This window comes from Diabrotica virgifera, chromosome 5 (assembly GCF_917563875.1).
Source record: "Diabrotica virgifera virgifera chromosome 5, PGI_DIABVI_V3a".
NCBI classification, from domain to species: Eukaryota; Metazoa; Arthropoda; class Insecta; order Coleoptera; family Chrysomelidae; genus Diabrotica; species Diabrotica virgifera.
Genome location: NC_065447.1, coordinates 138,457,376 through 138,472,696, shown reverse-complemented (window position 1 = coordinate 138,472,696; position 15,321 = coordinate 138,457,376). Strand labels below are relative to the sequence as shown.

Sequence of the window (15,321 nt, the reverse complement as noted above, 5' to 3'; positions counted from 1 at the left end):
AAATATTAATTAATAGGCTTCCAAACAAAGTTTGTTAGATTACTTTATCTTCATTTTTTTTTAAGTTATACCCGTTTGAAGTTATAATTTTATTAAAAAAATTGTACATTAATTTGTTTATAAGGGTTTCAAGCAAATTTGAGCTATAAACATTTATACTTTAATTGACAATAATATTAGAAGAACTTAAAAGGAACAATTTTAACTTAATAAAACGTTCGTAAGCTTATTTTTGGCCAAGATGTCGATATTTTAATGGCGCGCTATGAGGCGCAATATCGGCTCACAGTTAGGGATGGCAACGATGTATCGATAAATTAAATTTATCGATATATTTTAAAATTTTATCGATATTTTCATATCGATACTTAACTTTTGATTTATCGGAAAATATATCGATATTTGAGATTCAATATATCGCCCACACAAGATTAATATGCCATATTGGCAAGATATAAAATTATAATAAAATCTTATAATATAAATCATATCCTTATTTTTTTTGAGACGCTTATTATAGGTACTAAAGAAATATTCTATTACACTATACAATATCATAATCAAGATTTTCGACTACAATAGTATTATTTTATTTGAATGTCGTATAACCCACCCTTGCCCTTAACTTGTTGTCCAAGTTGCAGGTAGTAGCATATTTTTTAACTTATATTTTTAACCTATAGTTCCGCTTTAACAATGTTTTTCAAGAGGACAGGCTATGTAAACCCTAATAAAACGACCTCAAATTTACCATTTGTCACGTTCACGTAGTACGTCCTATAAAGTTTTCAAATAATTGTATTGTATTGACAAAAACCCTAAAGGTCGCCTCATATTATAATGCACGTCGCGTTTTCGTCACGTAGCGTTTCGTTTGCGAAAAATATAATTTAATGGTTTTTAAATTGAACCATTCATATTGTGCGTATAAGACACGTAACGTAGCGTATAAGACACGTTACGTCTGCGTTCGGTTCATTCGAAAACAATATTTTTCGGATGTTGACAGATACGGGTAGTTTTCCCCTTGTTGTTTGTGTAGGTATTTCTTTGAATTTGATACCGAGTATTTAGACCGGTCAGTATCGTCGCCCTCGCTAGCGAAATTATTCCGATTCGATTTTTTGCACAAATTTACTCAAAGAGAGGTTCTTATAACATATCCACAGGGTGCCAGGCGGTGCCGTGGTCGAAAAATTGTTTAAACAATCTTTTTTAAACAAATTCACAAAAATATTTTTTCATTCGAGCAATATTTTTTTTAGATAATTTGGGTAATTCTGAGCAAAAAAGGTTTCTTGTCATTTTTCTCTAAAATTGCGAAAAATCAAGGCTTAATAACTCGATTAAAAATTATTATTATGAATTTCAATAAGTGACCAAATCAAGTTTCAAACAACTTCTTCAAGGTCCTGAAGAGATTTTTGTCATTATTTTATTACAAAGCTGTTATTTTTAACTATTAACAATTACCGCTATAGTCCAACTGTATCGTCGCCCCCGTTAGCGAAATTAGATTTTTTTGCACAAACTTACTCAAAAAGAGGTTCCTATAACACATCAACAGGGTTCCGGGCGGTGCCATGGTCTAAAAATTGTTTAAACAATTTTTGTTAAACAAATTCACAAAAATAATTTTTTATTAATAACACTAGTTTACAATCAATTTGCGACTGAAATGCAATGTGCTGTTTTTTGTTAATTTTTGCTCTCTGAATATGATTATGATGATAAAAAGTTCCTAACACGTAAGATTTTTAAGTTATGATTTTTTCAAAAAAAAATGAGTTACGATTTTTGAGTTATGAATATTTTACTAATTTTTTTTAAAACAGTCATTTGTAATATGTCGGGGAGTGATGTTATCAAATTAACATTTTTTCTAAAAATTGTGCATAATTTGACAACACTGGGATATCTAATGTCTACGAATAACACATTATTTAAAAAAAGAATAAACCAAAGGTGATCCTTAATCAGTAAACCTACCCATTTAAACTTATATAGTTCTAAACCGTTTTAACGACTGTTACTTCTGCATGACAAAAGTGTCTGTGTTTTCAAGGAAAAGCAAGCATAAAATTGAATATCCAGATATTATCTCAGCAATTAAACCGGCTTTCCATGGAGAAGATTTACCAGTTCCAGGATCCACGGCAAATTGGGAGGAAGATTTGGAAGTGTATGGCGATATCAGTAAACCCGATGATGTATCAGAAAAGAATGATTCTTATTTTCACGAAAGCGACGAAAAGCACCTTACTGCATCCAACAAGCCGAATTACATGATTTAGTTCGAGACCTTCACTTGTCCAAAGGACATGCTTAACTCTAGGTTCTAGATTACAATTATTGTTTTTTTTAATGGAATTTACTAGCCAGTAAAACTTATAATACTTAAGAACCGGAACCAGGAGTTATCCTAGTTTTTTACTATGCAGGATAAAATGTGTGTTCGTGTTAATCCACATAGTGTTATGGGACAATTGGGATATGCACAAAATTGTGTACAAAAGGCTTACTATGTTTTTGTTTCTAGTTCTGAACTTATGCGTATATAGTATAAAAGAATTTTTATAATAAATAGCAATATTTGATGCATTCTATAACTCAAAATCTAACATATCACCTGACAAGACAATGTAAGCGTGGACCCCTGCGCAGAAATGCACGGCACCTTAAGAAGAAGATAACTCAATATCTATACGTGGTGGAATATTTTAGTGTTTGAATTCGCATTCAGGGCGCTTTAAACTCCACGGTACAGCCCTTTTAACATCTGTCGCAAAAATTTTTTGTTTATTTGTTGACTAGTGTAATTTAATTAAACCCAAATTAATAATAATTTGAGTTATTCTGGGCAAAAAAGGTCTCTTGTGATTTTTCTCTAAAATTGATTGTTGTCGAGTTATATGGCCATTTCCGCATTTTTGCAAGATATGTTTTTTGCTAAGAATAACCCAAATTATCTAAAAAAAAATCGTTCGTAATGAAAAAATTATTTTTGTGAATTTGTTTAATAAGAATTGTTGAAACAATTGTTTGACAACGGCACCGCCCGGCACCCTGTGGATGTGTTTGTTATAAGGACTCTTTTTGAGTAAGTTTGTGCAAAAACATCTAATCGAAATAGTTTCGCTAACGGGGGCGACGATACAGTTGGACTATAGCGCTAATTGTTAATAATTAAAAATAACAGCTTTGTAGTAAAATAATGACAAAAATCTCTTTGGGACCTTGAAGAAGGGGTTTGAAACTTGATTTGGTCACTTATTGAAATTCATAATAATACTTTTAATCGAGTTATTAAGCCTTGAGAATGGCCTTTTCGCATTTTTCAAATTTTTAATCGCATGTAACTCGACAACAATCAATTTTAGAGAAAAATGACAAGAGACCTTTTTTGCCCAGAATGACCCAGATTATCTAAAAAAATATTGCTCGAAATGAAAAAAATATTTTTGTGAATTTGTTAAAAAAAATGTTTAAACAATTTTTCGACCACGGTACCGCCCAGCACCCTGTGGATATGTTATAAGGACTTCTTTTTGAGTAAGTTTGTTTAAAAATATCGAATCGGAATAATTTCGCTAGCCGGGGCGACGATACTGCCCGGTCTAATTTAAAAAGTAGTTTTCGAGGCAATTTGTCATGTAAACATGTGTTGTGACAATAAACACATCTGCACCACACCAAACTGAAACCAACGTAAACGTTCTATGTATGATAATGTGAATGGGCAGTCCGATTGACGTTTTGCAAACGCTACGTGCCGAAAACGCGACGTGCATTATAATATGACGCGACCTTAAAACTCAAGATGTCAATATTTACTGGTGTTGGAAGGAGCAACTGCTACCAAAACAAGGAACCGCTGCATGCAAACGGTTGTCAAAATTAATATTTTTGAATTCACTGCCACAAGAATTAAATTTATTTTGAATATAATATATATTCATAAATACATATATAAGACATAAATTTATATAAACATACAAATAATTATAATTTAAGTAATTTTTAATATAATAGTTTTAAAAATTCTGTATTGATACTGTATGTATGTACTTCTTTACTGATACTCTGTATGTATTAAGAATATTAAAGGATTTTATACGTAAGTGCATCTTTACTTTTAAATTTTGAAGAAAACCTCATCCTTTTATTTATGATTTTGTATATGTAATTTACTTTTTTAGTAGTTTATTTTTAGTAATTCTTTTATTGTATTTAATTACATAAGAATATATCGATATTTCGCACCTATCGATATTTTTTCTCTGATATATATCGTATATCGATATCTTCATTCGATGTATTATATGATACAATATATCGATGTACAATTTGTTTTTGCCATCCCTACTAGTAAGTAAGTAAGTATTTTTCGACGCTTTATCGATCGTAACTCGGCTACTATGCATGCAAATGAGCTTTTCAAGCTTATTAATAGAATTCCAAACAAAGTTTGTCAAATTACTTTATCTTCATTTGTTTTAAAGTGATACTCATTTGAAGTTATAATTTTCTTAAAAAATTTGTACATTCATTTTTTCATAAGGGTTTTTAGTAAATTTGAGCAATAAACATTTATACTCGTACTTTAATTACCATTTATAATAGAAGAACTCAAAAGTAATATTTTGAGCTTAGGAAAGTGTTCGTAGGCGTAGGCTTATTTTTGGTTTTTTGCATCATAATAAAACTATTATAAAGTACTTTTTGAGGAAGCATTTGGTGATACTGATACGTTTTTATTAGTTAATTTCATTTTTACAAAATCCATTTATAGATTGCTCGGAGTTATCTATTCAAAAGAAACCTTAAACTAGCGGAAGAATTTTTGGTAAAGGTTCTGAATAACTCAGAAAATGTGAAAACTTTTGATGAATTACTCTTATGTTTATATGACCATGAAGGCGTTTTTCTTGTTTCTTGTTGAAGATATGCCACCAACCTCAAACTCAATCGAATTGCATATTAACGAACGAGTATTTTATGTGGTGTACCTACACACAATTAACGTGCCTCAAAGATACTGCAAATAACTTGATCCACTTGTATATGGATATCATATAGATAACGAAACCCTGAAGCCCCAAAAAGTTTTAATTTTAATGCCTTCAAGATCAGATTTAGTACCACCATGTGTCTGTAAAAATTGCTCTAAGAAATTATGCAGATGTAAAAAAGCTGAGATTCCCTGTATATCTCGATGCAGATGTATGAAAGAAAATGTTTGTAAAAATAGTAATAATAAATAATATCAACTTACCTTTTTGTTATATTTCTGAAATATTTGTTTTTAATGTTTTTTTTTTCTCATTTAGCACAAAAAATAGAAGACAAAGTAAATAGAATGAAAGGTGATACGAGGTACAGTAATATGATGATTTAATTATAAGAATTATATGATAAAATTTTATTAGGATCTTCAAAAATGAAAAATGCAGATAACGTATGTATATATATATATATATATATATATATATATATATATATATATATATATATATATATATATATATATATATATATATATATATACAGAAATTATAATTTGCATCGAGAAGTTAGCGCGTGAACCTTTACGCTGTGAGTCGATCTTGCGTCTCAGAGCGCGCTATTAAAATATTGATATCTTTGCCAAAAATAAACTTACGAACATTTTCGAAGCTCAAAATGTTCCTTTTGAGTTCTTCTATCATTATTGTTAATTAAAGTATAAATGTTTATAGCTCAAATTTGCTTGAAACCCTTATAAACAAATTAATGTACAATTTTTTTTTAAATATAATTTCAAACGGGTATAACTTTAAAGTAAATGAAGTGTTAAAGTAATTTAACAAACTTTGTTTGGAAGCCTCTTAATAATTAATTATGCTTTAAATGAGACCCTCTAAGGCTGATTCGCATGTGTGGAAGCCGAGTTACAATCGATAGAGCTTCGATGTACGATCGATAAAGCTTCGAAAAATATTTATTTTGCAATTTGCAATTTTCATTGTGCACAAATTTTACAATATCTTGAGTTCTAATTGTTGGATTTAAGTTTAGTAAACGATTTTTTCTTCGTTTTTTATTAAGGAACAAATTTTATTTGAAACATTTTTTATCTCTTTTAGTTTATGAGCCAGAGCTTTATAAACAATTTATAATCAATTAAATTGTTTATAACAATTTTTTACCACTAGGATCGAAATCCACCCTCGAAATTCGTAATCAGCAGCCAAAAATCCATAAGAAACCGTCGAGTTTGTCCGTCAGAATTGAAAAGGACACGGTGACCTCTAATTGGCGCCGAGACTATCTGGCACGCAATTCTTCTTCGAGAATTTTGAGCTTTTTCGATGGTGTATGTCGAGAAGCCGCTTTTTCTTAACGCTGTTTTCACATTATGCATTTCTTCATTTTGGTGTTCTTGGTCTGTCAGTCTTTCGGATCTTGTAATCAAGGTTTTGATGACTGAATGCAATTGTGCAGGATGGTGATGTGAAGCAGCATTTAGATATCTGTCGGTATGTGTCGGTTTCCGATACACTGTATGGCCTATGTGTCCGTCTTGTTTCTTTATTATTAACACATCTAAGAATTGAATTTGATCGTTTCTTCCAGTTCCATGGTAAACTGAATTTTATGGTGGATATTGTTGATGTGTTCTAAAAAAGCCGTTAGTTTTTCTTCTCCGTGGGTCCAGATGATAAAAGTGTCATCCACGTAACTATGCCAAAGTTTGGGTTTGTATTAAGCTGTTTCTATTGCCCGCTGTTCTATTTCTTTCATAAACAAGTTCGCTATTACTGGTGACAGAGGGGAACCCATCGGTGCTCCCTCAACTTGGTTATATCTTTGTTCCTTAGATGAAATATGTATTATTTAAGCAGTGTTTAGTTAGGTTTAGCGTATCAGGTGATAGTGGATACTTTTTGCTTATGATGTCAAGTGATTCCTCTATCGGCACATTCGTGAAAAGTGAGACCACATCAAAGCTGACTAGTAAATGTCCCGGCTCAAGAATCACATCTTTTATACGCTCGATGAAGTGGCTCGCGTTCTTGACGTAAGAATCTGCTTGCTTCCTCTGCGTATGGTTGCAGCTGTTCAGCCAGAAATTTTGCCAGTAGTTGTAGAGGAGATCCGATGGAGCTAACAATTGGCCGCAGTGGTAAGCCTGCCTTATGTACCTTGGGTAGGCCGTAAAATTTCGGGCATCTTGACGACTTCTCTCTAGGTAGGAGATGGAGCTGTTGTTCTTTCTTGATGTCTGAGGCTTTGATCTTGGCTTTTGTTATTTTCTCTAGAAGTGTTGTCGGGATCGACGAGATGCTTTGATATGTTGTATCATTTAAGATGTCGTTTATTTTTGTTTCGTAGTCTTGAACATTCAGTACTACCGTAGCATTGCCTTTGTCAGCTGGAAGCATGATGATTTCTTTGTTGTTCTTCAAATTATGTAAGGCTTCTTTCTCTTCGCGTGTTAAATTTCTTTTTGGTGGTTTGGCTATTCTTAATATTTTTGATACGTCTTGGCGCATGATCTCGACTGTTTCTGCTGGCAGACTAGTAATAGTAGTCTCTACCTCAGTAATTATATTTTCTACAGGAATGTGTGTAGGTGCAACAGCAAAATTAAAAACTTTGGAAAGAACACTATCCATGACTTCATCCAGTGTCAGATTTGAAAAGTTATATACTAATTTTTTTGATTCTATTTGTGGTTTTTCTTTCTTTTTTGGCAGCTGTTGTAGTAACAAATTTTCAAACTTTTTAACTTGTTTTGTCTTAGTGAGATCAGCTTCTGGTTCTGCTCGAAATTCGTCAGTTATTCGAAGAAATTTCATGATGTTGGATGAATAATTGTGTTACTTAGTTTAAGATGCATCTGTAATGATTCTAAATTCAAAGATGAAATAGTTTTCAATCCTAATAGCATTATTATTAATATTTAAAAATATTAAAATATTACTAAAAGATTTTTAAATTGAAAACTTATTGGTCCATTTCCTTGGTAACACCTCCATGGCTTCTAAAATTTGCAAACCAGATGGATGCTGAAGCGAAGGAGACAAGAGGGAATTCAAAAAACTTACAATTTACGACCCCACCCCATCTGTTCAGCTGGTAAATTCCAACAGAAAATGGACCTAAGTTACTCAAAGAAGTAACGACCAATATAAAAATAAAATAAAAATTCCATTTTTATTCAGTTGCAATGCGAAGGCAAAAAAATCTTATTTTTCACTTAAAATACGGAGAGCAGTCCAGCCCTCTGAATCGACGATTTTCGACTCTTATTGGAGTCTCATTGGAGAGAGCGTAGGCCTGCTTCTCCATACCTCAAATAATCAACACCAAGATCTTATCCCCCACACCGCAACTGAAGTGAATGAAGTAGGTGACTAGCGTCATCTGGCAATTGAAAGGTGAAATAGTTTTCAATCCTAATAGCATTATTATTAATATTTAAAAATATTAAAATATTACTAAAAGATTTTTAAATTGAAAACTTATTGGTCCATTTTCTTGGTAACACCTCCATGGCTTCTAAAATTTGCAAGCCAGATGGATGCTGAAGCGAAGAAGACAAGAGGGAATTCAAAAAACTTACAATTCACGAACCCGTCTGTTCAGCTGGTAAATTCCAACAGAAAATGGACCCAAGTTACTCAAAGAAGTAACGACCAATATAAAAATAAAATAAAAATTCCATTTTTATTCAGTTACAATGCGAAGGCAAAACAATCTTATTTTTCACTTAAAATACGGAGAGCAGTCCAGCCCTCTGAATCGACGATTTTCGACTCTTGTTGGAGTCTCATCGGAGAGAGCGTAGGCCTGCTTCGCATTGCAACTGAATAAAAATGGAATTTGCTTCGCTCATTCTGCAAACTTTCACATGCGTGTCTTAAAATTGTACTTTTAACACTTGTATAATAAATAACTATTATTTATATTCAATTTAGAATGTGTGTACTGATTTTCAGCCTTAGTAAATGGATTTATCTAATTACCTCCGCAGGTAAGCAACTTTGACAAGCTGTCAGTACCACCTGTTCTACGTTTCGCTTGACCGACCGCAGTGTGTTTCTCTACACAATCACAGAAATCAACTGTGAAATAATTAGCTTTAGTAAATTCAGAGAAATTTTTCAGCGCTGCCTCTTGGACTATAAGGTAAGTCAAGTACATACATGCAAAAGAGTGCATATTTCAAAAATCTGACGATGCGCGATGTAAAGGGGCATTTAGACGGGCTAGTTTTTAAAGCAATATGTTGCCGGCAATATATATTCGGTATGTTGCTGGCAACATTGCAGCATCTAATGAAAATATCGCCGTAGGGCCGAGACATGTGGCCGAAATATTGCTGGTATTTGAACACTATTGCAGTTAGTGGCTGATGTGTTGCCGATAAGTTCGGACTGCTGTGGAAAATCTTGCATGTTGCTCGGCTATTCTGTAGAAATTTAATTTGGTTTTGTCACAACATACAAAGAAAAAATGAATACGTGGTCAAATGAAAACACAATAAGTTTTATTAATGCAGTACATTTACGTCCAGAGTTGTGGGATGTAGAAAATACATCATACAAAGACAGAAATGCAAAGAAAGATAGTTGGACGGCCATTGCACAAGAATTCAATATAACACCAGAAGAAGCTTATAAAAAATTCAGAAGTTTATGGACATGTGCGAAAAATGAACACAAAAAGGTAATTCAAAAGAAAAGTGGAAGTCAAGGTGGCAAAATTGTACATTGGTTTGCATAGTGCATATGAAGCAATTCAATTTATTTTATCTCGGGATATACCAGAAACGGGTATTGATAGTGTAAACATTCGTCTCGTCAATACTTCAAGGGTATTTTTCATCTAAAACGGATATATAATGCAACAAGCATGGCTGCAAATATTGCAGTAAATATTTTTTATTATTGTTGACAGGCCATAAGTAAATATTTCTGTTTTCACAAATATCGCTGAGCAATATTTCCACTAAATATTGCCGAAAATATGCAATTTTAGTGGCCCGTGTAAAGGACCCTTAAGGAAATGGGTGAGTCAAAAAGTTTCACAAGAAAAAAGCGAATATTTCGCGAAATGAACGTCAGATCGAAAAATTAAAAAATACGTGTTCAATATTTTTCAAAAATCTATCGAATGATACCATACACGACCCCCACGGAGAGGGGTGGGGTAAATTTAAAATTTTAAATATGAACCCCGCGATATTTCGCGAAATGAACATCAGATCGAAAAACTGCAAAATACACGTATTACATATTTTTGAAAAATCTATCGAATGGTACCAAACACGACCCCCACGGAGGTGAGGTCAGTGAGGTGGGGGGTTACTTTAAAATCTTAAATAGGAGTCCCAAAATTTTATTGCAGATTTGAATTCTTTACGTAAAAATAAGCAACTTTTATTCGAAACATTTTTTCGAATTATGGATAGATGGCGCTATACTCGGAAAAAAGATTGTTGCAAATAGAAAATTAAATTAAAAAATGAAAAGTCCCCACTAAAATGGAAAACTTTACTTAAATTTTGTTGGTTTTAGGACCTAATAATCACAACCCAATAGGTCCCCATAGCGCTCGAGTGGCTGCAAATTTAGCATAATTTCCTCCCCTACTATAATAAGAATTTTTGAAAAATTTAAACGCAGAAGGAAAGACTACATTATTACCGAGCGCCGAAAGTCCCTGAAAACGTCTATAATGTTTATTTTAATAAGTTATAAGAGTGAAAAAAAAAGAAAAATTAGTGATTTTTTTAATAATTTGAAATATTTCATTCAAAATAAAATTTTTGTTTATTCTATGGGACTTTTGGCCCTCTGTAAAAATTTAATCTTTCATTCTGCGTTTAAAGTTTTCAAAAATATTTAATAGTTTTTTCATGATTCGAAAAAAATTGATGCATTTAAAAATCATGGGCCCCAAATTTTGCGCCTACGCTCTTAAGCTAAAGTCTAAAGGTGTAAACTATCGATAGTGGCAATGTAATGTAAATGTAGAGGTCTACGATAATTTCCCACCTCTACTAGTTCTATTCCTTTTTATTCCACAACGTATTATGTTTTCCATCGTTTGCGTTATTTTGCCGGTTTTTACCGCACTCATCACTCTGTATATGCTATTTATAGCGTAGAAATAATAGTAGTATATATAGTAATTCTAATTAATTTAGCTTATATTTAATTGTCAACCCACATATGGTTTTAGACAAGATATCGACTAATAATGTGCAAAATATTAATAAATAAAAGCGAGTTTACGAAAATCCTGCACACAACGTTGAAAAATAGGTACCTATACATAAGGAAGGATATCATAGAAGTATACAGTATATTATTGTAAATGTATCTTCTACTAATTGTAGGTTTGGTTTTATTTGCTAACGGAACGAACGGATTATTGGGTGATGTTAAAGAAGCATTAGACAATGTCTTAAATTTTGTTAATCAAAGGATGGATCAATTTGGATTTGATGGTTATTTTGGAATAGTATTAGCTCAAAGTAAGTAGGACCATTTATTTAGTTGGAAAACATCAAATTATATTTTAATTATTAATATCTCGATATACCCATATACAGGGTGCGCCAAACCTCTGGTTTTCTTTGATTACGGCTAAACTATGGGATATACAAAAAAATGTTTAACAAAACTAATGTATATCAAAAACACCTATAATTTAAAATTATTTTTAATTATACAGGGTGAGTCAGAACGACGGTATGAACCAAAGTTGTATTTTTTTAAATGGAACATCCTATATATTAAATGATTTTGGAATATATTCTTTTAAAATATGAAAAATTTGTATAAGGTCTTATAGGCCTAAACTTAATAATTTTCGAAATACTTACATTTTTATTGAGAAAATGGTAATATTTGTAGGGCTGTGGATTATGTTTCCAAGGTAATAAAAATTTAATGGTAGGTCAAAGTTTTTACAATATAGTATCATTTTTAAATAATTTAATATCTCTTACTTATAGCCATAAAATATACAGTGTGATCACTATTTGCAAATACAAAATTTTCTCATTTTTTTAATGGAACACCCTGTATATTACTATTGCATTTTGTAGTAAATATTACAACCTTTCTTTTGGTATAAGGTTGTATGTACATATCATATTTGGTTTTGTAAACATTTAAAAAAGAACTATAGATTTTACGTTTCACGGATATTTTATATCCGCGATAATTTTAATTAAATTTTTTTGCAAAAAAAAATTATAATCTGATTTTAGAGACAAAATATCAAAGATGAAAATAAAAACATAATTAAAGGTTAAAATAAAACGTATGCAAGTGTAACTTAATTTAAATTAATATCTTTAATAGTTATTTATGATATAAGTAAGTACACGTTTAAGGCACGCATGTGAAAGTTTGCAGAATGAGCAAAGTGAGTCTGTAATTCACATGAGTGCCTTAAAAATGTACTTTTTAACACGCATATCATACAATATTTTTTCTACAAACGTAATTACAGGACAATATCTACAAAAACTGTTACTGTAACTTGACTGACATTCCATTTTTATATTTTTTTGACATGACATCAAAATGGCCTATACGGTCAATACGAACTGCAGTGACTTAAAAATTTTAAAGCACTAAATAGTGCCTTAAAGTAGCATTTTTAACGCTCGTATGGAGTGCTAAAAATTGCATTTTTAACACGGTTGTAGAAAAAATTATGTTACAAACAATATTTTACCATACTAATAAGTAATTAATATGGATAAATTAATTATTAAATTAAACAACCAATTTTAAAATCTACCCTAGAAATTTTTCTACCCTAGTAACTTTATTGTACTTAATTTTGATAGTTAAATTGTATTTACGAGTAAGATCAGTTAATAACTTTTTAATTTACCTACATCTTGAAACAAATGAACGTTACACAAGTAGGGGTCGCCCCCAATTCGCCTAAACTGTGAAATGTCGGTAACACAGAAATAGTCACGAAAACGCATAATCGCCAAGTTGGATACAACTGGATACAACCCTATTCATATACACACCAACTCACATACATATTGAGAATAATATTTATACATAATATAATTAGAAATTGAATTAATGATGTCGTTATTACATGTATTATATCGATTAAAAAGTATAGAACATGTATTATCCCACAAATATAATATAAGAGTATAAACAGTATTTTATACTTTTATGTTTGTTGGATAAGTTTGTATTACAAGTGGGAAGAAAAAGAGAAGATTTGATTTAAGTACCTACTACCTAACCTATTAAAATGATATATAATAAAAATAGATCATAAAAATAAAATATAAAGTAGTTTTTGGAAAAGTAGAGTATATATTTCTAAAATATGTGTATAACCAGCAGATGATAGATAAAATATAGGACTAAGTTGTTAAAAATGAACAATTTTTACAATCCTGTTCCTTTGGAAATTGCTGAAACTTACAGATTTAAATGCAGACGGCAAGTAGAAGGAGAATCAGTGCAATAATTTCTATATAAATTGCAATTTTCAAGCACATCTAAAGTCTGCGATAAGGAACCAATTTGTTTTTGGATTATGTTCCAAAAGAATACAAGCAAGACTATTGGGCACCAGGCACCAGGAATCTAGACTTGGAGGGAGCAGTGGAGATTGCCAGTAGTTTGGAAACTTCTGAAATGGACAGTAATCAATTAAGTTACAATAATTCAATTCATTAAATTGTATCTAAATTTGTAAATAATCACAATGAATATTTTTAATTATAATAGATTACAGGTACTATAATATACATATTCTAAAGACAGTGCGATTTATGTAAATACAATTGCAATTTTATACCCTGAAAATATAGGTATGTATATCATTGTAATATTTATAACATGGGGGTGAATCCTTTATATAAATAAATCTTAATGAAAATTCATCAGAAAAACATTTTCTTAAAATTAATGGTATGTAATGGTGATTGTAAACAATTATTCATAGTAATAGGGTATTTAAATGCTAGACTAATCATAAAGAATGAGGAAACAGGCAAAGCAATAGGTATACATGGAGAAAATAAAAGAAGCAACAATGGCTTCAGACTGTTACAATAGGGCTTTTCATTGACTGTCATTTGTTTCGAGCTCCTATCATATGTTGTATAATCCGTGTATTATATGGCTTTTCATCTATTGTCATTTGTTTCGAGCTTCTGTCATGTCACATAATATTAATATATCTACGTCATACGTCTTTGGTTTGTATCATTGTTATATACCAATAACATATGGCAGAGGACGAAAAAAATAAGTTAAAATGTTGATTGGAAAAGTTTGAAGTACACTTCCAAGTAAAAGAAAATATTGCATATGAAAGGTATAAATTCTTTACTTACAAACAAGACCCAGGACAACCAACCAATAATTTCATAACCGAGTTGAAGAAAAGGGCAGGTAATTGCAAATTGGAAAAGCTTCAAGATAGTCTTATTGTAACAATGATTATATGTGGCATTAAGAACAATGAAATACGAGAAAGACTATTACAAGAAGATGGTCTTACATTGGAGAAAGCAATCGAACTTTTGCCAGGTAAAGAGTCATCCAGAGCCAGAAGTGAAATGATGAGAGTAGGAGCCTCGAGTAATGTAATAGAAGTGGAAGCAGACAACAAATCAGGTAATCGTTATCAAGGTGGTGGGAAGGAGAAACATCAAGAGGTCAGAGGAGATCAGAAGGAGTCAGAATATACAAAATTGTAATAAATTTGGTTAAAGGTCGCATCGAATAAATAATTGTCCAGCCTTTGGTAAGGTATGTAATTTTTGTAAATTACCAAATCATTTTGCAACAGTATGTAGAAAGAAAAAATTTCAAAACAAAAAGGTTAATGAAATAAATACTGTAACTAAAAGTCCAAAGGTAACAAGTAGTTGTAATGATTTGTTCGTAGACAATGTACTAGAAGTTAATGCAGGGGAAAATAATTTCACAAATATAACAAGTAGTTGTAATGATTTGTTCATAGGCAATGTACTATAAGTTAATGCAGGGGAAAATAATTTCACAAATATAGCATGGTTTGCAGATTTAAATATAAATAAACATAAAATTACTTTCAAAATAGATTCAGGTGCAATGGCAAATGTATTACCATTGTGTATTACCAATGAGTAAGGTATTTTTGAAACTTTAGAAAGGATTTTCTAACAGGGTAATCATGAAAACAAATACAAAACTACAATCTTACACTGGAAATAATCTTAATGTGGTAGGTGTAGGTAAATGCACATTACACTGTGAAAGAAATAAAGTTGAACATGATTTAGAC

At 31.3% G+C, this 15,321-nt stretch overlaps 1 protein-coding gene across 1 annotated transcript in view; it reads left to right on the top strand.

Moving 5' to 3' along the window:
- The first annotated feature begins 11,292 nt into the window (after positions 1-11,292).
- Positions 11,293-15,321, top strand: part of LOC114332424 (UPF0764 protein C16orf89 homolog) — a 187,176-nt gene continuing 183,147 nt past the window's right edge. The window contains exon 1 of the mRNA XM_050650375.1: positions 11,293-11,527. Within this exon, the coding sequence (XP_050506332.1) occupies positions 11,368-11,527 (160 nt within the window). The 5' untranslated portion in view covers positions 11,293-11,367. The remainder of the gene's footprint in view (positions 11,528-15,321) is intronic.